The sequence below is a fragment of the Salvelinus namaycush genome, chromosome 4 (genome assembly GCF_016432855.1).
Source record: "Salvelinus namaycush isolate Seneca chromosome 4, SaNama_1.0, whole genome shotgun sequence".
Classification (NCBI taxonomy): domain Eukaryota; kingdom Metazoa; phylum Chordata; class Actinopteri; order Salmoniformes; family Salmonidae; genus Salvelinus; species Salvelinus namaycush.
In genome coordinates this window covers 25,027,718-25,052,136 of record NC_052310.1, presented here as the reverse complement: position 1 = coordinate 25,052,136, position 24,419 = coordinate 25,027,718, and the positions used below count along the sequence as shown (strand labels likewise).

The 24,419-nt window shown below is 40.3% G+C and overlaps 1 protein-coding gene across 1 annotated transcript in view; it reads right to left on the bottom strand.

Moving 5' to 3' along the window:
- The window catches only part of lrp2b (low density lipoprotein receptor-related protein 2b), a 127,762-nt gene that overhangs the window by 88,167 nt on the left and 15,176 nt on the right, over window positions 1-24,419 (bottom strand). The window contains exons 9-23 of the mRNA XM_038990738.1: window positions 24,269-24,385; window positions 22,604-22,732; window positions 21,633-21,802; window positions 18,516-18,739; window positions 17,950-18,156; window positions 17,447-17,649; window positions 9,903-10,043; window positions 9,557-9,766; window positions 8,669-8,861; window positions 8,284-8,409; window positions 7,673-7,803; window positions 6,063-6,200; window positions 5,171-5,449; window positions 4,539-4,781; window positions 119-241 (exon numbers count right to left, since the gene is read on the bottom strand). Coding sequence (XP_038846666.1) covers window positions 119-241; window positions 4,539-4,781; window positions 5,171-5,449; window positions 6,063-6,200; window positions 7,673-7,803; window positions 8,284-8,409; window positions 8,669-8,861; window positions 9,557-9,766; window positions 9,903-10,043; window positions 17,447-17,649; window positions 17,950-18,156; window positions 18,516-18,739; window positions 21,633-21,802; window positions 22,604-22,732; window positions 24,269-24,385 — 2,634 coding nt within the window. The remainder of the gene's footprint in view (window positions 1-118; window positions 242-4,538; window positions 4,782-5,170; window positions 5,450-6,062; window positions 6,201-7,672; window positions 7,804-8,283; window positions 8,410-8,668; window positions 8,862-9,556; window positions 9,767-9,902; window positions 10,044-17,446; window positions 17,650-17,949; window positions 18,157-18,515; window positions 18,740-21,632; window positions 21,803-22,603; window positions 22,733-24,268; window positions 24,386-24,419) is intronic.

Below are 24,419 nucleotides of genomic sequence, written 5' to 3'. Positions count from 1 at the left end.
TAAAGAAATAGACGCTTATTAAAAAGAAATAGAAGCTTATTGAATAGAACTAATTCTCTCTTATACATCACAGTGGCAGAGCACACGGAGGAGGATAGTCTTAGATTACTCATCGTACCACAGTCCTTCTCATCGGAGCCATCCATACAGTCCTGGTCTCCGTCACACACGTAGGAGCTGTAGATGCAGCGGTGGTCGGGACAGAAGAAGTACCCAGGCTCACACGTAGCGATGGTCCCGTCTGTCAGAAGAGACAGAGCAGGGTTTTTTCTGAATCAAAACGGGGATTGGGTGGTCGACGTGACACGGGTGTGGCAGGGGGCACGGTTGGCCCATCGACACGACTGAATTTTAGAGACATTTCAGAGGCCTCCCATCTTGGCGGTGTAGAGAAATGTTTGCATTTTTAAACGTATTTCCTGCAGTTCAACACATTTTGCCATGCAATTGAGAGAAAATGTTGCAGTTTTAAAGCAAATTTCCTGCCATTACATGCATTTTGCCACGGCTAATGCTGTGTTCTTTTGTTCAAACATAATTACAAAATATATACTGCTAAATTCATTGTTTTTGGAATTTTCATTACTCCCTGACTGTCTAGCTTTTATTGTAGAGATTGTTAGTTAAAATATATAGGTCCATTATATTTTCTACATACTTTATATCTGGTATAGTCGTTTAAAGGTGCATTATGCAGAAATCGCTCTGCCATTTCCTGGTTGCGAAAATTCAAATAGTTCGCCTGATTTCAGTTTATGGGACAAAACAAGCAAGTATAGTGTAGAGAATCATTGTACCATCTAAACCCCTGTGAAATATATTTTCCATAACCAAAAATATAGCATTTTCAGCTGTTTGAAGCTGGTGTACAAAATCAAAGTAAAAGCACACATATAACAGATCTAGCGCTTCTTAGACTTGCTTTCAATGAGAATGACAGATCTATAATTCACATTTCTATGTTCATTTGGTGAGTCGCCTCCAAAAGTTACATATTGCAGCTTTAAGTTTACATTAAAAGTGTTTTTCCATCCCGGGAGAAATCTCAGCCCAAAAAAAGTTTAAACAGTTTGGACTTAAAGGCGACCTGAAAAAAGGCCCGTCCACGGATTTCAATGGCAGAACAATCCCTGACAGATTTATTAAGACAGAGGTCAATCCTTATAGTTCACATTTTAGTTTATTCAAAAAAATGTAACTATCCCTTTAACATCATGTCTGTTTGCTAAAGGTATGAGAGGGTAAAGGCTTGAGAAATTAGAAGTTAGGACTTTATGAGTCTGCCCCTTCAAATAAAATAACACACAAATCAACAATATAGTTCAGTACAATTCCGCAAGGCAATCATATACTGTGAAATATTTTCCTGGCTACCCAAATTCCTTGCTCCGGCCGAACGCTACGCCACGCCAACGGATGTTAATTTCTTGTCCGCAATGAATCTGGATCTGAGTACCTCCCTGACCATTTCTACAACGCAAACACATTCTAACCATTCTGATTGGTCCCAGAAACAGATGGGTTCGGCCAGAGTCAGAAGTTGAACACACCTAGGTAAAGCAGCATTTAGAAAAATCATCATTGGCTTTGATACACTGATTGGTTAGAGATGATCCAATCGCTGATTCATTTGTTTTGTACAACACCCCTCATTTTGACATCAACACAAACGACTTCAATGATGGCAGTCTCAGATTTAAGTATGTAGCGAACATATAGCAGCAGAAGAATTCCGTTTGAGTCATCAGGCAAGTAAACATATCCCTAGTCAAATAATCCTATAGGATTTGAATGAAAAAAATCCTATTAGAATCTAATACAAAATCCTATCATATTTTGGAACCTATCCTATATGATTTTATCTAATTCAGATTTTTCTATTGGATTCTTGTATTGTGTTACTGTAGGTAAACGTATTTTATTTCTACATATAAGAAATGTAAAGATGCTATGCATTCTATAGGGAAACCCCCTACATTCTTGTGTTATGGTAACATTGTACATAGTATTGTATGTCACATTGTAATGTCTAATTCACAGACAAGTTGCATGAATAAGAATCAAATCAAATAACTGAGAGTTTTGTCGAAAAAGGTGTGCTGTTCTGGTGGTCATACTTCAAATGAACACCCTTGAATCTCTCCCATATTGTGGTGGTGAACAAAACCAGAAATTAATATAGAACTGTTGTTTTCCAATCAACTAAAAATGTTGTCAATTACATGATTTTATTGTACTGGAACACGTGAGAACAAACTATAACTTAATGTGTTAAATTAAGAAAACACTTCTACGAAACCTATAGGATCCACTATGCAAAATCCTACGAAACCTATAGGATCCACTATGATTACTTTGGATTGGAAAAAAGTAGTCCAATAGGATTCCAATAGGATTGTGATAGTTGACACAAAATCCTATAGGATTGTGTTAATCCCATAGTATCCAATAGGATTACTTTTGATTTGCAATGGGAAAAAGTACTCCAACAGGATTCCAAAAGGATTCTGATAGAGGTGCCAACATCCAATAGGATTGTGTTAATGCCATAGGATCCAATAGGATTACTTTTGATTTCCATTAGGAAAAAAGTAGTGCAATAGGATTCCAATAGAAAAACAACTAATCTTATAGGATTTTTTGACTAGGGATACTTCTTGTCAATAGGGGGACGCTGTTTTCACTTTGGAAAAAATCGTGCCCAAATGAAACGGCCTCGTACTCTTTTCTAGATCATACAATATGCATATTATTATTACTATTGGATAGAAAACACTCAGAAGTTTCTAAAACTGTTTGAATTATGTCTGTGAGTAAAACAGAACTCATTTTGCAGCAAACTTCCATGCAGGAAGTGAAAAATCTGAAAACGAGGCTCTGTTTCAGGGCCTGCCTATTCAATTGCCTTATATTTATCGATATGCATGCACTTCATACGCCTTCCACTAGATGTCAACAGGCAGTGGAAGGTGGAATGGGGTGTCTAGCTTGATCTGAGGTCGAACAAGAGCTTTTGGAGTGGCAGGTCAGGAATTTCCTTTGTCTACCAAGGCGCGCAAAGCACCTCGATATTGTCTTCTGATAAGCGTTCGGTTTACACGGCGAATATCTCCGGCTCTGATTTTATTTGATATATGTGATAATAACATCGTAAAGTAGGTTTTTTCAACCGAGTTTTATCAGATTATTCAACGTTTATTGGGACTTTTGGAGTTTTCCGTTCTTTGCGTCGAGAGAAAATGGGAACGTTATCAACATTGGCTAGCATTGTGGCGCGAATTCGACAGAAGAAAAGGACATTCTAAAACCAAACAACGATTTATTCTGGACCAAGGACTCCTTGTACAAGATTCTGATGGAAGCTCAGCAAAAGTAAGAACAATTTATGATGTTATTTCGTATTTCTGTGGAAAATGTTGATTTCTATTCTCCGCCGTTTTGGCGAGCGCTGTCTCGCAATAACGCAAGCTGTTTGTTATGGTAAAGTTATTTTTAAAAATCTAACACGGCGGTTGCATTAAGAACCAGTGTATCTTTCATTTGCCATACAACAAGTATTTTTATGTAAAGTTTAGTTCTTTGGTCAGATTAGGTGAGTGTCCAAAATAGCTCCGGACATTCTGGGGAAGTGTTGCTACATATTCACAATGTATAACCACGGTTTGCAGCTCTAAATATGCACATTTTCGAACAAAACATAAGTGTATTGTATAACCTGATGTTATAAGACTGTCATCTGATGAAGTTGTTCAAGGTTAGTGATTCATTTTATATCTTTTGCTGGTTTTTGCGATAGCTACCTTTTGCGGTGAATAAATGCATTTGTGTGTTTGGCTATTGTGGTAAGCTAATATAATTCTATATTGTGTTTTCGCTGTAAAACACTTAAAAAATCGGAAATATTGGCTGGATTCACAAGATGTTTATCTTTCATTTGCTGTACACCATGTATTTTTCATAAATATTTTATGATGAGTATTTAGGTATTTCACGTTGCTCTCTGTAATTATTCTGGCTGCTTTGGTGATATTTTTGATGGTAGCTGCAATGTAAAACTATGATTTATACCTCAAATATGCACATTTTCGAACAAAACATACATTTATTGTATAACATGTTATAAGACTGTCATCTGATGAAGTTGTTTCTTGGTTAGTGACTAATTGTATCTCTATTTTGTCGGTTTTGTGAAAGCTACCTATGCGGTGGAAACATGGTGAAAATATGCGGTTGTGTGTTTGGCTATTGTGGTTAGCTAATAGAAATACATATTGTGTTTTCGCTGTAAAACATTTTAAAAATCGGAAATGATGGCTGGATTCACAAGCTGTTTATCTTTCATTTGCTGTATTGGACTTGTGATTTCATGAAAATTATATGATATCCCTGTCCCGTTAGGCTAGGCTATGCTAGTCAGCTTTTTTGATGAGGAGGATCCCGGATCCGGGAGGGTGATGAAGTAGAGGTTTTTAAGTAACAGTATGTTTATAAAACTCTATCCGCCCCTAACAATCCTGCCCCCTCCCACTTTTACTCACTGCAGTTTCTCTCATCCGAGCCATCGCTGCAGTCCTTGTCGGCATCACACGTCCAGGCTTTGGGGATGCATCTGCTGCCGTCAGTGCAGGCGAACTGCTCTGAACTGCAGGTGAAGGGCAGACGTGTGGGGCAGTTGACCTCGTCTGAGCCATCGCCACAGTCTTCGTGGCCGTCACAGCGCCAGCCGGACAGGATGCAGTGCTTGTTGTCGCAGGTGAACGCCCACGGGGAGCAGGTCATGCCTGGTAAACAGGTAAAGGAAGGAGAAGAGGAAAGAAGCATGATGAGGAGGACAGAGGTAAAACTTGTTGGGTTGTCTGTGTTTGTTTGCTTTGGGAGCACGATCGGATACAGTTACATGATGCTGATTATCTCACACACAAACATGTTTTCTATGTTAGCACAACACTTTGACACACGCTCGTACAGTTTTCATTATTTCACACAAACACACACACTAATGAAAACCACAAACAATCTTGCACATGTACGTTCGCACACTCCCACTCAAACACAAAATGCCTGCACTGTCCCCCACTCATAGAGATATAAAACAAAAGAATCCCTGACCGAGATGGCCTCCGTTTTAGTCACATTGCCAGGATGCAAACGTGCATTCTAGTGCCACCACCTGTGTCAGTGCAGTTGGCCTCATCCGTCTGGTCCATGCAGTCTTTAACCCCGTCGCAGCGGTACGAGTTGGGCATGCAGCGGCCCCCGTCGCAGGGGAAGGAGTAGTCTCCGCAGCTGGTGTCTATAGGGGGTTCTGAGTCGTCCTTCACGCAGTTCCTCTGGTTCTCCTGGAGCTTCATTCCATAGGGGCAGCCACACACGCGGCTAGAGGAGGGCGCGGGGAAGCAGAAGTGGCTGCAGCGGCCATTTGGTACCATGTTGCACCGGCTGTTGAACACTTTGAGGCAGAGAGGAGAAGAACAGATGTGCAAAAAAGACATGCAGAAACATATTTGGGTCTTTAAAACCCATGTATTATTTTATTATTAGAAAGAGAGAGAAATAGTGTCTGGTTTATAGCACCCAGATGAAATGCTGCAGAACAATGTCAAAAGCTTTTATAAGCACAAATCAATGCAGCAATGTCTGTGTTTAACTTGTGTGACTTGAGGCTCAGTTGATTTTTAAAAGAACAATGGTAAAAGACACAGCACAGCTGTAGTTTAGCAGTGCATCAAAATAAGCCTTTCTTTCACCAGCCCCCTAACCAGGGATATAGTGTTAAAAAAAAACGAGGATGGTTTAACCGAATGGCAGTATTAAATTAGCATTAAGGTTACTCGCGAAATGTCATCTCTACTAGCCTGGGTACCGGTCTTTTTTAGCTAACATTACACTCCATTTGTCAGGAGTGGCAAGGAGTGGAATGTTAACTAAAAAGACTGGTACCCAGGCTAGTAGAGATGACATTTCGCGAGTAACCTAAATGCTAATGCTAATTTTGCGTACTAGGTGCATAAACTCTATTCACAAAACAAAATAGTTTGTAAAATGGCTTATTTTTCACTCACAGCCATGAAGGTCAGCTGTGTAAGCCTTGACACTCAGGATTCCGGAGATTCCCTTTCGGATAGGGGTAATTTCACCCCCGTCCCTCTTCCGCATCCGGAACACCGACCTGGTCCTCGAGTCTGACACAAACAGGTAATCTGGAAGAAGAGAGGGAAAAAAGGGAGAGGAAGAGAGAGAGAAATAGAGAGTGAGAGATGAAAAAGTGAAAGAGAAAATTTTGCAAAAGGAACAGTAATCATGAATGATGCAGCTCCCCGCTTGGGCCAATTAGTGCCAATTATTAAAACTTATGTTGTGTGGATTAATGGGAGAGAGAAAAAAAAAGTATTTTGTCCCTCGTTGGAAATCAAAACTTGATAGCTCTCAATGGCTGGGATGTCAGAGAAAGGATTCCACGCTTGATATGGAGATGCATTACAGGATAAAGGAAAGACATCAAACTTAGTGGCATGTGGGAAAATACATTCATTTCACCGGTAGATGTGTCAGAGCTGTTGCGAAATCGTGCTATGTGGTTATTTTTGGGTTTAAATCTGAATGTCAATTATCCAGAAATATAGCTGCAAGTAGCAATTCCAGGGGCCAAGCACGCAATAGCCACATTTAAGATACCATGTGGTCAATCGGAGTGACCTTGGAGTGACCTTCTATCTTCTGATCTTCTATCATTGTGCAATCAAGTTTTGTGACAAAAGACCAGGTGGTAATGTAGTGTCATTAAATCGTATAGGGAGGAAGAGTAGCAGCATTTTATTCCCCCACACAATCGTGTTGGACAAAAAGTCTAATTTGCAGAAATCTTATAGGCAGAGTTTATAGGTCCTTGTGGGAAACTTTTTTGTTTATCATGAGGAGATGCATATGTATAAACATTACATGACTGTAGGTCAAACAGGGCAGGAGACATGTTTTTTCAAAGTTTGGTGGGGGACAAAAAAATTCTGAAAATCTAATGGACAGAGCTTATTTTTATTTAACTAGGCAAATATGTTAAGAACAAAATCTTGTTTTACAATGACGGCCTACCCCGGCCAAACCCGGACGATGCTGGCCAATTGTGCGCCGCCCTATGGGACTCCCGATCACGGCCGGTTGTGATACAGCCCGGGATCGAACCAGGGTCTGTAGTGACACCTCTAGCACTGAGATGCGGTGCCTTAGACCGCTGCGCTACTCGGGAGCCTTAAAACCTATACTGTAGGACCTTACGGGAACATGTTACTCATGAGCGTCCTGCATATATGTATAATATTTCATGGCTGTAGCTCAAACGGGACAGGAGATATGCTCGTTCAAAGATTTCAGATGAGTACTATGGCACCCCCCTTGGGCCAATCAGTGTAATCTTGCAAATGTCAGATCTTCATGGCAAGACGCACCATTCACTCAAGTTTCGTCAAAATCGGGCCATGGTCTCTGAGATATTGTGTGTGACTAACGTACGTATGAATGGATGGAGACAGATCCATAGTCACCCCCCCCCCCCCCAATAAACTAAATTAAAATATGTTATTTGTAACCCACATGTTAACATGTAAATGTACATGTAGTTCAATTCACAGTCACACAAATAAAGATAAGAGTCATGGGCTCATCTGACTGTGCCCACCTGCATGGATAGTGATGGAGAAGGGTTGGGTGATCTGCCCGATGTTGGAGAACTTCTGTCTGTCGTACCCGTCAATGCCCACGTGGCCTATCTGGTCTAGAAGGGCATCCGCCCAATACAGCCTGTCATTCCTGCCAACCGGAACCAAGTCAGAAGAGATCAGGTTGTTATTTAGGCGCCGGATCATCATAGGAATCAGCTATGCATCTTTACGTTGATGAGACAAATATTCCTGTGACATGCTAGCAGAGATCTTATCAATTCCATATAAAATGCCAGTTGTTTTAAAAACATGTCAACTGACTAAAAGTGTGAAGGAAGCGCCCATTACTATAAGAGCAGGAGTGAAATCTTAGGGGACGACCTGCAATTCTCTGAAAAGTGTGCATTTGTGTACTCTTCCCCCTTACATTTAAAAGCATTGGATTGGTAAAGGCATGGGCTAGAGGCAGTTTCCACTTTACTTCATATACCAGTCCTTTCCTTTTAAATCCATGAAGGGAAGTCTTCATCGGCAATCACTCCAGTCGAGTATGATTGGGCAGAAGGGTGGAAAATTGGGACGCATAGAAACACCTAAACAAACAGATGTGTATAGTATTCCTCCTTACATGTAGTCAATAGTGAGTCCGTTGGGCCAGCCCAATGTGGTGTTGATGAGGGGAACAGCGTTGCTGCCGTCAGTCCAGGACCTCATGATCACTGCTGGCCGGTACCAGTCAGTCCAGAACAGATATCTGTGGGCCAATATCTTTGTTATAGGACTGTCTCGAGAGAAAGCCCCCCTGTCCATGTATTCTTATTCTGTGGTCTACGAGGCAAAACTGATCCTAAATTGTTTATGACGTGTTGTTATGTCTGACATTTATTTGAAACATTATTCCCCGCTGCTGTTGTCTTGGTTGAACCAGGTCTCTCTTCAAAAATAGATTTTATCTCAATGAAACTAACCTGAATAAATAAAGATTACGTTTAAGTAAAAATTCTGGTTCTCACCCGGCACTGGGGTGCACAGCGAGACCCCTGGGGCTCTTCAGGCCTGTCACGATGTCCCGCCTGGACTTGTCGGTCACTCTGAAGGCCACCACCACCCTGTAGGAGCTGGATGTCCAGAAGAGGACCTTGGAGGTCCAGTCGTACGCCATGGACTCCGCATGGCCCACCCTGTAGCCTGTCAGGATCTCTGTGTCTGGAGAACAAAACATTAAATTCCCGGCATGAAAAATTTCATGTCCACAACTCTTATGTTTTCTTTGTCCGTCGCCTGACAATGGGATGTGGTATTTTTCCTTTTTAATACCAGAGAACAAAACAGATATGTTGAAATGTTACGTATCAGTAACTTCAATGAAGCTTGTTGTAGTAAATGAAAGAGTAGAATTAGTGAGTTGGAGAAATAAATCACTTTAAGGTAGCAACGCAGACTTAAACTAGCAATGTAGAAGGTGTAAAGGTGAAGTCTAATGTGTAAAGTCCTCTTCAGCCTTCTACCTCTTCAGTGCAATCTTTTTCCTACTACAAAATCACTTATGTGCATAAAGACAGGAATCTATTTTTCTATGTCTACACTAACATCTCACTTAGGATGCAGGTCCAATAAATCCCTTCATTCTAAGTAGTATGCTAAGTGAATATTGGAACAGAGCTGATATTGCAGTACAACACATTGCAATCTTCACCGCCACCTTGTGGTAAAGACAGGACATGACAGAACGCATTCAGCCAGACCTGGGTAGCTCAGAATAGGAGCACTGATCTAGGATACATTTTCCCCATTAGATCATAATGAATAAGATTATACGGACAGGAAAGACCTGACCCTAGATCAGGAAACCTATTCTGAAACGCTTTGTGAACACGGGCCCTGAAAGACTACAAACTCACTGGAGCCGTTGGTGTTGGACTTGTAGATGATCTGCCTGCTGCGGTCATTGTAGAACACGGCCTCCTCGTTGCCGTCGAACTCCACGGCCGATGAGGAGAAGGTGACCCCCAGGCCGGTCAGCGGGAGGGTCACATCCTCCTGGAGGGACACGTTCAGGGGGATCCCACGCACTGCGTATTGGGTGGCCAGTAGGAGGTAGTCTCTCACCTCTGGAGGGGGGACAGAACAATCAAAAACTCTTTATTATTAAACTTTTTACCAAGTGGCAGAACTGTCATTTTGTTATTTTACGAATTAATTGGGCGTTTAATAATTTATGCGACCCCCTCCGTCCCAGTCACTCACTGAAGCAGCTGTGGCGGTCTTCATGGAGGTCGTAACCCAGGCGACACTTGCAGCGGAAGCCCAGGCCATCATTGTCGGAGAGGTGACTCAGGACGCAGATGTGCTGACAGCCCCCGTTGTTTCGACCGCATGGACTCATCACTGTGGGAGCGAGAGAGAGAGAGCAGAGTTGAACCGCACACGGTCAATTACAACAATGTTAAAAGCCCACAAAAAAATATATTAAAGATGTAGTGATTTTTATTTTATTTATTTATTTATTTTTATTTTTTTTGGGGGTGGATCAGCTTAATATTGCGGAAAGAATGTTGCTTCCAATGTAATTGTCTGCATCATTTCCAATCCCCCATATTTTTTTGGGTAAATATATATATCCATTCACGTATGCATACATATACACATATATACATACACATACCTACATAGACATACATACTTTTTTAAAGAGTATACCTTTATTATTATTCCCCGCAAACCCTACCACCGATCCCCCAATTGGAGTAAACTGATAAACATTTCTGTTTTTACCTTCAATTTATACATCTTATACACATTTTACAGACACAGTCTACTTTATAATAGTTCTCTCTTGTTTGTTCTTAGTCCTTCCTCTATTTCTGTTGTCCATCCAGTTTGATTTCCACTTGTAACTGTGCTATTTCACAATAGCTCCGCACCTATACACATTTCACAGATCCCGTATGCCCTACATTGTTTATCTTGTTATTAGTCCCACCCTTCAGCTCCACTCAACCTTTCCCATCTATCTTCCAACATCATCCATTTCGGATTTTTATTTGCCATATATTTTTCAACTGTGCTGTGATGCTTCACAAAAGATTTGAATCTTCCTATTCTCATAGCTTCCACGGATTGTAAATTAAAAATAAACATTTTTGCTAAAATAATTATTATATTATTGATTGATTGACTATGGCTTTTCAAATCCCCCAGTATTGCTATCTGTAGCGTTAGTTCTACGCAAATGTTGCAATTCTTCAACCATTCCTGGACCTGTGACCAAAAACGAGCTACATGCGGACAATACCAAAATAAATGGTCTAATGACTCTGCCTCCTCACAGCAGAATCTACAGAGCTGGGAAGATTGTATCCCCCATATATATAACATTCTATTAGTTGCAAGAATTTTGTACAATAATTTAAATTGAAAAATTCGAAGTTTTGAATCCGGCGTTGTTTTGCGTATCAATTCATACACCATGTGCCATGGAATGGGTACATCGAAAATCTCTTCCCAACTATTTTGCAATTTATATGGCACAGCTGTAAGTTTTTTGGTCCTTAAATGAAATTGGTATATGTTTTTATTTATCACACTTTTCTTTAACCATTTATGTTCTTTAATATAAGGCCGACATACAAGTTCCTTACTTTTATCCCCTTCCACCTGCCTCTTCCATTTTTGTGGTAATGCTGCAATTAATTGGTTGTAATTTTGGGTAGAGCAGACATTTCCATATGTCTGTGTTAGCTGCATGTGTGACATTACTCCACCAGTCCTATTTATGATATCATTCACAAAAATTATACCTTTTTTAAACATTTCTTCGATAAATACAGTTTTTTTATCAATTACTATATTTGAATTTAACCACAAGATTTGTTGTACTATTTGTTCCGTCCTTTCAGGTGGATTAAACTGAAATTGCAACCAACTTTCTAAGGCTTGCTTAAAAAATAAAGATATTTTGGAGATTATTTCCTTTTCAAGCAACCGAAAGTGAGCAGGTGTAATCTGAATAAAGGGAAAAAGGCCCTTCTTGAACATAGGATGAGACATTCGTACCAATCTACTAGAGAACCAGTTTGGATTTAAGTATAACTTTTGTATGACTGATGCCTTTAGTGAGAGGTCTAATGCTTTAATATTTAATAATTTCTGCCCTCCGAATTCATATTCGTTATATAAATAGGCCCTTTTAATTTTATCTGGCTTGCCGTTCCAAATAAAATTGAATATTTTTTGTTCATATAATTTAAAAAGCAGGTCACTAGGTGTAGGCAAAACCATAAGCAAATAGGTAAACTGTGATATGATTAAAGAGTTAATCAGGGTGATTTTCCCACAAATAGACAGGTATTTTCCTTTCCATGGTAGCAAGATCTTATCTATTTTTGCTAACTTTCTATAAAAATTTATTGGAGTGAGATCATTTCTTTCTTTTGGGATTTGTATACCGAGTATGTCCACATCACCGTCAGACCATTTAATTGGTAAACTACATGGCAATGTAAAATGTGTATTTTTTAGTGATCCAATACGTAATATGGTACATTTATCATAATTTGGTTTTAATCCAGAGAGGATAGCAAATGTATCTAGATCCTCTAAGAGGCCGTGGAGAGATTCTAGTTGTGGTTTTAAAAGAAAACATGAATCATCAGCGTACAATGACACCTTAGTTTTTAGGCCCTGGATTTCTAATCCCTTAATATTAATGTTTGATCTAATTTTAACAGCTAACATTTCGATGGCAATAATAAATAGATATGCCGATAGTGGACAACCTTGTTTTACTCCTCTAGATAGTTTAAAACTTTCTGAGATGTAGCCATTATTTACTATTTTACACCTAGGGTTACTATACATAATTTTTACCCATTTTATAAGAGATTCCCCAAAATTGAAATATTCTAGGCATTTATATATAAACTCCAGTCGTACTTTATCAAAAGCCTTTTCAAAATCAGCTATGAAAACCAGGCCTGGTGTCCCCGATATTTCATAGTGTTCTATTGTTTCCAGTACTTGCCTTATATTATCTCCAATGTATCGTCCATGTAAAAAACCTGTCTGATTAGGATGAATAATATCTGACAAAACTTTTTTTATTCTATGCGCCAAGCATTTTGCTAGGATTTTTGCATCACAACACTGAAGTGTAAGAGGTCTCCAATTTTTTAAATGGACTGGATCTTTATATATACCACTTGGGTCCTGTTTCAGTAATAATGATATCACACCTTCTTGTTGCGTGTCCGATAATCTATCATTTATATAGGAGTGGTTAAAACAAGCTAATAATGGTCCTTTGAGTATATCAAAAAAATGTTTGTATACTTCCACTGGTATGCCATCCAGTCCTGGAGTTTTCCCATCCTTAAAGGCCCCAATTGCATCAAGTAGTTCCTCCTCTGTAATTAGGCCTTCACATGAGTCTTTCTGTACAGATGTTAATTTTACATTATTATTAGGGAAAAAATCCATACAATTAGTTTCAGTTAGTGGAGATGGAGGAGCCTGAAACGAAAATATATTCTTAAAGTACTTTACTTCCTCTTTCAAAATATCATTTGGTGAATCATGCGTGACTCCATCATTTGTAACAAGTTTTAATACGTTTTTTTTGGTAGCATTTCTATATTGAAGATTGAAAAAGAATTTGGTGCATTTTTCCCCATATTCCATCCAGTTCGCTTTATTTTTGTAATATATTACACTGGATCTTTCTTGAATAAGTTCCTCCATTTCTTTTTGTTTTTCCTCTAACTTATTCTGTGCCTCTATGGTACCGTTTTTATTGTTATCTAACTGTACTGTTAGTCCTTCAATTTCCTTTGTTAATATGGACTCTTTTGATCGAAATTGCTTTTGTTTTATAGATGAGTACTGAATTGCATGGCTTCTAAAGCCACACTTAAAAGTGTCCCATACAATATGGGGATCTGCTGTACCTATGTTATGTCTAAAAAAGTCAGTTATAAATTCTTCTGTCCTAGTTCTAAACAATTTATCATCTAGTAGGCTTTGATTAAATTTCCAATATCCTCGCCCACGTGGAAATTCTGTAAGAGTAATATATATGCCAATTATGTGATGGTCCGACCGCATTCTGTCCCCTATCAAACACTTTTTAACTTTTGGTGCCAGAGAGAATGATATAAGAAAGTAGTCAAGGCGACTAGCTTGATTAAGCCTCCGCCATGTATATCTCACTAGGTCAGGGTATTTAAGTCTCCATATATCCACTAATTCCAATATATCCATGACATTCCTGATTTCCTTAAGTGCCTGAGGGTGATAGTTTGTAGTGTGATTTCCTTTCCGGTCCATAGAGGTATTTAAGACCGTATTAAAATCTCCCACTATAATAATAGAGTCTAGTGTTGCTTGTAGAGTTGATACATTCTTATATATATTGTCAAAGAAGCTTGGATCATCATTATTCGGACCGTATAGGTTAATAAGCCATATATGTTTATTGTCCAATAACATATTTAAAATAATCCATCTACCTTGAGGATCTATTTGGACAAGTTGCACATTTGGATCAAAGTTATTATTAATTAAAACCATCACCCCTTTTGAATTTCTTTGCCCATGGGAGAAATATATTTCGCCCCCCCAGTTCTTTTTCCACAAAACTTCATCTAAAACTGTCGAATGGGTTTCCTGTAAACAGTAGATATTATAATCCTTCTCTTTTAGCCAGGTAAATACTGATCGTCTTTTCTTATTATCTGCTAAGCCATTACAATTGTAACTGGCTATACTTATTTCACCACTTACCATAATGAGACACACCTTTCAATTATTTTTATCAAAATATATGTTTGTAAACGTCCTATTAAAAAGTAACATAATGATTGAGTGTCTATATAGTTGTACCATGACATTTGCATCTCCACTAAGCAAACCTCCAATTGGTCCCCACTATTCCACCCGCCAAAAGCCCCCATCTCGAGTTGGGTTGTCATCCCAATGACCGGCAGACCACCCCCGACCCCCCGCATCGCACAGCCCCGGACCGACTGGGATCCATCCTTCGAAAAGTGCACACAGCGCCATCCACCGAACCGAAGCAGATCCATTGCCAAATGCATTTCCATCGCCCTCACCTCTATTTTTATTACATATTGCTGTGAATCATCCTCTATAGTCCCTAACATCTTTTACTTCTTCCTTCGCAACAGTTGTGGGATACACACATACACCCACACACATTCAGCCCTTACCCCCACACAACCATAAGCTCACCCTCTCAACAATTGCACCATCCCAGAGCCCAACTCAAGATGGATCATGATTTACAAATGTACTTGCAGTTGCAGCTGCATGAGAAGGCCTGCAAGACCGCGCAAAAAATGAGCATAAATGTAGAGATTTAATTACCATTGTCACATCCTAAATGATGGAGGTCAAATGTACACCTTCTTCCTGAAACACCCACAATACGGTCATCCATTTTGACCATGTTCCCAAGCATCTCCATGCAGTCCGACTTGATTTCGTGCCACCAGGGCCACAATAATATACCCCCTCTCTGAATGTCCGAGTGTGACCCCCTCCCCATGGGTTACTGCAGCTAGTGTTGCCAGCACTGCCACAGCCTGGGTGGGGGCACCCCACCGGAATCCCCACCGGCTAGGTACAAGGTCGTCAAGGTTCTCATTAGCAGCTTTGAGAATTTTCTTGTTTATTATGCTCTCCCTTTAGGGGGCTTTGGCTTTGCAGGACCAACCCTGCCAAGCAGGCTCAGAATCTTGAGGGGGCAGTGCTGCTCTTGGTCCCTGACCTCATTTTGGCTGCATACAGACCGCTTACAGCATGCACATAAAACAGTTAGGGACTTCTCCTTAGTATCTGGGCCATTCATGTGGGTGTCTAGGGTATAGGGCCATGGACCGTACCATTAAAATAGGATAATAAATAATTAGATATAATTTATTTTAAAAATGTAGTTCCCCATGATAGGACAATAAATAAATAAGACGTATAATTCATTATAAAAGTATATCCATCATCTGAACAACATTGAAAGCCCTCTCATACCCGGCCCACAGCAATACACTGGCTCTGGGATATGCAACTATTTCATTACTCACTCACTCAACTTTCCAAACATAACAAATAAAAATAAACACACACCACACCATCCACACATACTGTGCCTTCTGTTTACTTAGTTTTTATCTTCACTATGTAGAAATAGTGCTTGTGTTCAATTAGTTATATATGAAGATTTATAGAAAAGCTATATTTTGTATTGTATTGTTACAATCAATAACCGGGCTTGAATTGTGTTTATTTTCCTCATCTATGAGAACTTTGTAATTTTTTAAAATAACCATGGAGTAGTCTTTGTGTCTCTGAACAACTGGTTATCAATATATAGTTTATCAACGACGAGAGCTACTCGTTTCGCTTTTAATCTATTTTCTTTGAAAATTGGATACAGAACTTTGCGCCGTTCTGCAATTTCTTTCGGAAACTGATCATTCATGCCAATTTTGGTCCCAGCAAGTCTTTTACCCAGGCTTTTAACCATTATTTTATCTTTAAATGAAGCAAATTTGGCAACGATTGGGCGTTCGTACCTCTGCCCTCTCTGTCCGAGGCGGTGTACACGTTCAAGTTGGATCTTATCGATAACTTCGCGTGGAATCTGAAGCGCTGCAAAAAGGAACTCTCTAACTACAGATTCAGGAACCTCTCCTTCTTTCTCTTGGATACCTGTAAGTACCAAATTCTCTCTCATGGATCTAGTTTGTATGTCTAGTAAGCATTCCTTCAGAACGGTGTTCTCCTTTTTAATTTCATTCATTTCGGTTTCAATTTTATTGACTGTCCCTTTTAGCGCGTGTGTTTCCTTCTCCAATGTCGCAGCTTTTTCATCACTCATCTCTAGGCTTGCCTTCAACTCTTTTATATCTTTACTAACTAATTCAAGTATACCCAGTTTGTCATTTATTGATTTTAACAGATCGGTTTCGACCTTTACCATTGCCGGTGGTGAGAATATTAAATCATCAGTGTCGGTTGAGGAGTCACGTTTTCGTTTTTGAATCGGTTCCCCTGTCTTACTCTCCGTCATGTTTGGGTGTTGCTTGTTTTCGTAATATTTGTCGATAAATGTCTCTAATCTTAGGATTTGTTTTGTGTTATTATCCAGATTGAAGGTTATCACCCACCAGATTATTTAGTGCTAATATTTTAGTCTAATTTAGCAGATATTTCGAATATTATGTTTTATCTTGAGGTGCTCTACATAACTTCGTTCAGTCCGCCATTACCTTTACGTTACCTTTACGTCCGCCGTCCTACGTCTACCCGCTCTCCCAAAATGTAGTGACTTTTGACGACCATCAAATATCTCTTAAAAAGTTAGATTCGTAAATGCGAGTAAGGATGTTCATGTTCAAAGTCAAACCATCTTAAATATCCCCAAGGTTGTATATGCTGTGATATCATTGTGTGATGATCAAATCTCACAATGCCTATGGACTTTACTGCAACCAGACAGAGAAACATGCTCTCAACCTCCTGCAGAGGTCCATGCCAGGCAGAATCGGGCACATTCCAATCTAGCAAAAGTACATTCATTGGTAAGATATACTGTATAAAGTACTAGCCTGATTTTAGATCTGTTTGTGCTGTTTCTATCAACTCCTGAACATGAAAATGACCCTAGCGGTTGGCTATACAACACAAACAAATCTGGAACCAGGCTTATAAAGTACTGTAACACTGGAGAAAACCATGTGCTTTATTGATAGGCAGTCTGCTGTTCTTCTACTCACCAATGGGTTGCAGGACAGGGTGCGCGACCACAATGTGACCGGGTCTGTCTGTGGTGCGGTAGATGAGGTTCGGGTCGCTACCGTTGAAGCGGTTGGTCCGTATTACCCCCATTTTGGTCCAGTCGGTGAAGAACAAATGGTTTTCAAAAACAGAGATGCCAAACGGGTATGGAACCTGGGTGCCACCGTTGAGCACCGTTTTCCTGTGGAGAATTAGCAAACATGGCTAACACTGTAGACGGCAATGATTTTTATATATGAAAGCATGCTAGTGTAAAGGTGGTGGTTCGGTAAAAAAAACACTTTATTATTCATTGTCAATTTGAGCTCATGCAAATGTGTGAGCTGTTTTGAGGTTAAGGACATATAGGCAGGATATGGCATCTAGGATACCTATCATTTTTCCTGTCTGGCTTGGGATTTGGACCAGCAACCCTCCAGTTGCAGATCCACCTCGCTAACTAGTAGGACCTTGCCTGAGACCTGAGGACTTGCATGCATACCTCTCCAGACCACTGTAGGTGACCGTTTCCACCATGTTAAAGTGGCTGTCGGACCAATAGACCCTTTGGGTGACAATATCCAGGGTGACGCCAGTCGGCATCCCCAGCCTGGTCTTCACCAGCTCCACACGGTTACTACCATCCATGTAAGCCCTCTCCAGCTTCATGTCCTCACTGATGTAGCCGCTGTCCGTGAAGAACATGTACCTTCAAAAAGCAGGAGCCAAGTTAGATTTTGAGGGTTAGCATTGAGTTGATTAACTTGCGTTAGACAGTGCTAGTTAGCAGTTATTAATAATACTATGGGCATTACAGTGTGGGAGAGTAACTGAATTCATGATGTAAGCTTGGTTAGGACCAAGATAGCATAACTGTGCTCAAAAACAGTGTTGGTTTTACATACATGTAAGGAGAGTTGAAAAGGTTGACAATCAAATGTCTTTTTCAATCTCCTTGTCCTTGTTTTTCAATGGGTTTGTTTGTCAATGGGTTATATTCATGTAAAGGGGATGGGTTCCATGTTTCATTTCTTTGGTGGTGAGACGTTCAAAGTTCAAAGTTCTTACCCCACTGTGGGGTCCAGAGCCAGCCCGTGGGGAGTCAAAAGGTTCTCGGCCACAAGGGTGACCCGGTTGCCTCCGTCAAAGTCACACATGTCGATGCGCTCCACCCTGGCCTCTAGGACGTAGAGCTTGAAGTTGATCCAGTCCACAGCGATGTTCTGGGCACTGTGAACGGCCTCGTTCAGCACTTCTTGGATGTCACCTCCATCAAAGTTGGCAGAGTACACCTATAGGGAGAGAGTGACACTAATTTAAGATACAATCTGGGATTCTTGAAGAATAAATAGGTATATCATTCATTGCAATTGTTCAAAAACAGCTGCATATATCCCAGATTGCACCATTAACCTGAGTGCAGTTTCAAGGGACACGCCATACTAGAAATGATTGCATGACAAATGTGTTAAAAAATGTATTTGTTGTATTAATATTGTGTTGCAACGGTAATTTAAAGACAAGTCTGATTCAGCAAACACAAACAAAGCTGGTTTGACGTGCGTTTTTAGTTTGTGAGTTTATTACATATAGCAAATATGTCAATCTTATTCTCAACATTTAGACTTCGGGAGGAAAATGGGGGATGCTTTTTCAATTTCATTCAAGGAGAGGGTTTAGTTTTTTATTCAATCTGCAGTGTTTTAGAATTAGTGGCTTATTAGGCTTTATATCGCCCCTCATTTCTGATTCTCTGCTGAGCACACAATATCAAGTGTGCCTATAGGCTATTTAGTGTGGTCTCAAATTATCCACAGCCTTTAGGCTATAGGCTAGGAACTGCATGCTCAGAGAAGTACAGAGCAAAGTTATATTTCTAAGAAAATTAATTTCCTTCCTGAGTCTTTTGCGTTGCTGGGATTGTGTAAATAAAACTAGGCTGCATTACACACTGCAGTGGATATTCCAAACCTGAGCCCATGACCTGCTCTGCTCTTGCTGATCAAAACTTTTGTGCTGCCTAACCAATGGTGTACTGCTACAGTGGCAGTTCAGGAGGAGAGTCAAAGAATTCTTCTGAAAAAATGCTGGGATCTATATCTTGCGGGCGGTCTAGCATATAGCCTACGTGCTTTTCAATTTGAGAATGAGGACCCGAAGAGGAGAAGGAGGTAAACTTTGATAGCTTGCTACTACTATAAAAATTTGAATAAAAACAAGATGTTTCTTGCCCATGATGTATTTATGAGAGTTATTTACCAGATTCGAGTAACTTACATTGTGGTGCTGAAACTAGAAGCAGCAACTGCTGCACAATCAATCGGAAGTGGACAGCTCATGGTGCTGAAAGTAGCCAAATTCAAGTTGACATAATTCATTTCAAACATCTTCATTTTAATTAGACTTGACTAACAAGAGGGCTTAGTGTTGAAGCCTATTGTGTTGGAGCCTACCTGTTTGATCGACGAAATTAGGCTATATGCTGCTATATCCATAGATGTGTCTGCCAATTCCTCCACCCACCATGCACTCTTTAAATAGCTTACCTCCGTGTCAGTGAAGGACTGTTAAGTTAAAACCAGGACTCTAATTGAGGCGGTATGAGAGGGTATGCCATAGACCTACCTTTTATTGAAGAAAATGTCCAAAAAAAGCACAGGCCTACCTATTGTTAGATTAAGATTTTGAAGAAAATAAAACAGATCCGATTATCTAAAGTGATCTACAGCACTTTGGTCCGTGCTGCTTTATGCTAGAAAGAAGCTGTAAAATACCAGGGAAAACGTGGCTAAGATGCATATGGGGTTATCATTGTTTCGTTTCTTTGACATTCAGAGGCTGAGCTACAACCTTCTATAGCCGAGGAGACAACAACTTTACTAGGGAATCAATCAAATTCTGTTACCATCAATTGATTAAGCTATTCACTTTCTGTACAATAGAAGATGTTTAAACCCAGACAGCTTTTAGGGAAACTCTTGTGACCTTCTCTCGTTGGGTTAAGCCACGGAAGAAAAGTAGCCAGCAGTTAATTAAAGCTTAAATGTTTATGTGTCAGTAGGCCTGCGGTCTGGGGTGGAAAGGTAAGCCTAACTTTTGAAAGTACCGTGCTCAGATTCCTAATGAGGTCTCAGATGTAATTATTTGCAAACCGGGACAGTTTCATTGCAAACAAGGCACACTGATTTGGCATTGGAGAAATATGACAAGATGAACAAATAGGCCTATATCTCTGTCCGTTCTTAACCTTTAATTGCGGTAGTTTGTTTGGTATAAAAAAATATTCTGCTAAAATGTCAAATGATGTAGAATTGCATGAAATGTTTATAAAAGACCTGCAAATATGATGATAGATTCATGCCATGTTTTTACTATAAAGGAGATCTTTCCATCCATACTTGTCCAGGGTGGTCTGTGAACCCACAAGCTTCTGGCCAGCAGCCCTGCATGCTATAAAAATTCTGTAACGCTTACAGGATGAAGAACAGTTTTCTAAAACGGCATATCCAAGGCTTTGGTCTGTCCAAGAAGTGACTGTAAATGGTAGACATGTTCACTGCCATCCACTTTATGTTTTATTGGGTTATAGGGGAGGGTCACTTTTTTTTTCAAGCGTTCAGTGAGGGTTTAGGTCAAATATATAAGGGAAGGACATCAATTTTAATTTCAGAGAGGTCCGATTTTCTCCATGTAACCCTTATTATAAATAACGTTCACTCCCTTACTTGTATGAATCTTGTGTGACATTTTCATTATTGGATACCAAACAGAGACATTGATTTTTCTAACATTTAAAAATGAGCTATTTCTTTAAGGCATGACACACAAGTATGTTTTTTTGGGGCCTATATTCATACAAATGTTCACACATTTAGATGTTAGGTCTCCCCTGATTGGCTGCTTCTTTTTCAGACAATGGTCAAACATTTTCTCTGGCAAAGTCACCTGCACTGTGAGCTAATGCACTGTAAGCGATTTATGTCGTAACTTTTCTTTGACAATTTCCGTTAGAGGGAACGTTAGTTTAACCAGAAATGTAGTAAACAGTGCACTACATGCGCCAAAACCAATGCAATTGCTCTGAGGCATTGGAGCTCCCCTTATTTAGATCATTGCATTAGTTCACAGCGCAGTCCTGTTTTAGCGTGAGGAAAATGTCACCCACAAGCAGTAAATACAACCCACCTTCTGAGTGTTAGTGTCTGTCCAAAAGACCCTCTGACTGTGCCAGTGGTACCCCACACCCACCGAGCTACCTCTGCCCTGTGAAGGGACCAGGGTTCTGATAAAGCGCCCATGAATGTCTGCCATCATCACGTCACCACCATTGGTGAAGATGAGCTGCGGCAAGCCAACTACAGGGTAGATATAAAGCATAGGTTGTTATCCTGTAAAGCAGGGGTGGGCAACTCCAGTCCTCGAGGGCCTGATTGCTGTCATACTTTTTTTCCATCCCTAGCAAACACAGCTGATTAATCAAATTGCATTCTAAACAGAAGATCATGATTAGGTGATTATTGGAGTCAGGTGTGTTTGCTGGGACTGGGGCAACACTGTGACACCAATCAGGCCCTCGAGGACTGGAATTGCCCACCCCTGCTGTAAAGGGTTCATTCTGATCCTACTTCTAACACCATGTTAAGTTATTATCTATGGATTAGACAGAGACCTGAGTTCAAGTTAACATGTTTTCTGAGAAGATAATTGAAAAGAGTACAGGGCTTACATCCAGGTCCTTGAACTTGATCATAATGGAGATAACCCTATATAGGACAGTCATTTTATATTTTGGAATGATAACTGGTACATTTACTGTAAGTTTACATAAGCACAATTATGCACACAAGGAAGGTCTTTTCACAATGACCCTTTTGTAATAATGACCTTCAATGGAACTTCCACAATTAAGCGCATCACTTTCACACAATGCTCACTCGTGCTAGCTCATTAGCCACACCACAACTTATCACAAAAAACTACAGTTCCCTAAATATAAGTTTCATGAATGTTTGTTTGACGTTTATTTGATTCATCACACAATTAAGATATCAATTATAGTCTGCATGTGAACGAATTAAATTAACTTGAACCTGAGCAAAAATACAGTAGTGCGCCCACGTGATCACGAGTGACGCTAGTGGTGTCACATCCTCTACCTGAGATGTTGGCCCTGCAGCGGTTGCCCTGTTCCAGGAAGTATCCATCTGCACAGCTGCAGCGGTGGGTCCCGGGGCGGTCCTCACACAGCTGGTCACAGATCCCCCAGATGTCACAGTCGTCATAGTCTGGGTAACACAAAACCACAGTGTTGTCATGTAGCCTAAACCTGCACGTAACTGCCAAAATAAAATAAACACTTGAGTAAATGAGGGATACGAAGATTATAGAAAGCAGGTGCTTCCACACAGCGTAGGGCCATGCATTAAAATGCTTAGTTGCCCATTCTTTTTGGCTACCGTGGCTAGAAGAAGAGATCTCATTGACTTTGAAAGGAGCTTTTCAAAGGAGCATAGGGAGTCTGAAGGGTGTGTGTGTGTGACCAGATCTCAACCCAATTGAACACTTATGGGAGATTCTGGAGCGGCGCCCGAGACAGCGTTTTCCACCACCATCAATTAAAACAGCAAATTATGGAATTTCTTGTGGAAGAATGGTGCCGCATCTCTCCTAGCTAAGATGGGGAGAAGTCTGTCCATCATAAAGTGTTGCTCTACCTTCTTAACTGCACTATCAACAAAGCAGGTCCTACAGAACATAGTTTTGTCGCACCCGGACTACTGTTCAGTCGTGTGTTCAGGTGCCACAAATAGGGACTCGGGGAAAATTGCAATTGGCTTAGAACAGGGGTGCACGGCTGGCCCTTGGATGTACATTAATATTATGCATGTCAATCTCTCCTGGCTCAAAGTGGAGGAGAGAATGACTTCATCACACCTTGTATTTGTGAGAGGTATTGACATGTTGAATGCTCTGAGCTGTCTGTTTAAACTACTAGCACACAGCTCGGACACCCATGCATACTCAACAAGACATGCCACCAGAGGTCTCTTCACAGTTCCCAAGTCCATAACAGACTATGGGAGGCGCACAGTACTACATACAGCCATGACAACATGGAATTCTATTCCACATCAAGTAACTAATGCAAGCAGTAAAATTCGATTTAAAAAACTGATAAAAATAAACCTTATGGAACAGCAGGGACTGTGAAGCAACACAAACATAGGCACAGACACATGCATACACACACATGATAACATAAGGACTATACACACACGTACACATGGATTTTGGGTTATGTGGTAGTGGAGTAGGGTCCTGAGGGCACACGCTTAGTGTATTGTGAAATCTGTTATGAATGTATTGTAATGTTTTTAAAATTGCAAAACTGACTTAATTTTGCTGGACCCCAGGAAGAGCTAATGGGGATCCATAATAAATACAAAAATGCAAAATAGAGTTCAGGACATTTGTAGAATCTAGGTGCATTGAAGCTGTTCTGGCGGCTCGTGGTTTCCCAACGCCCTATTAAGACACTTTATGTCGGTGTTTACTTTATTTTGGAAGTTACCTGTACCTACACTAACATAATAGAATTGAATAGAATAGAATAGAACAGACCTCTGTGTGTCTATGTTAAAGAATGGTAATTTTTGTTAATTTCTCTGGCCTACATCTGTTTCTATTTAGTCATCTGTATGTGGATTCATTCATAGTGTTTGTCACATCACTGCTAGTGGCCCTGTTTCCTTCCTCACTTCCTTCAGCTGTTTCTGTCCTTACTACTCACCACCAATCCAACCGTTCACACTCAGACTCACCCACACAGGAGCGGCTGTCATTGGCCACGGTGAAGCCACTTGGGCAGTAGCAGGCTCCGCCCTGTGGGGTGAGGTGACACAGGTACTCACAGCTCAGCGCTGAGCACTGGTCCAGGCCTGGGAGAGGGAAAGAGATGGGAGATAGTGGTGG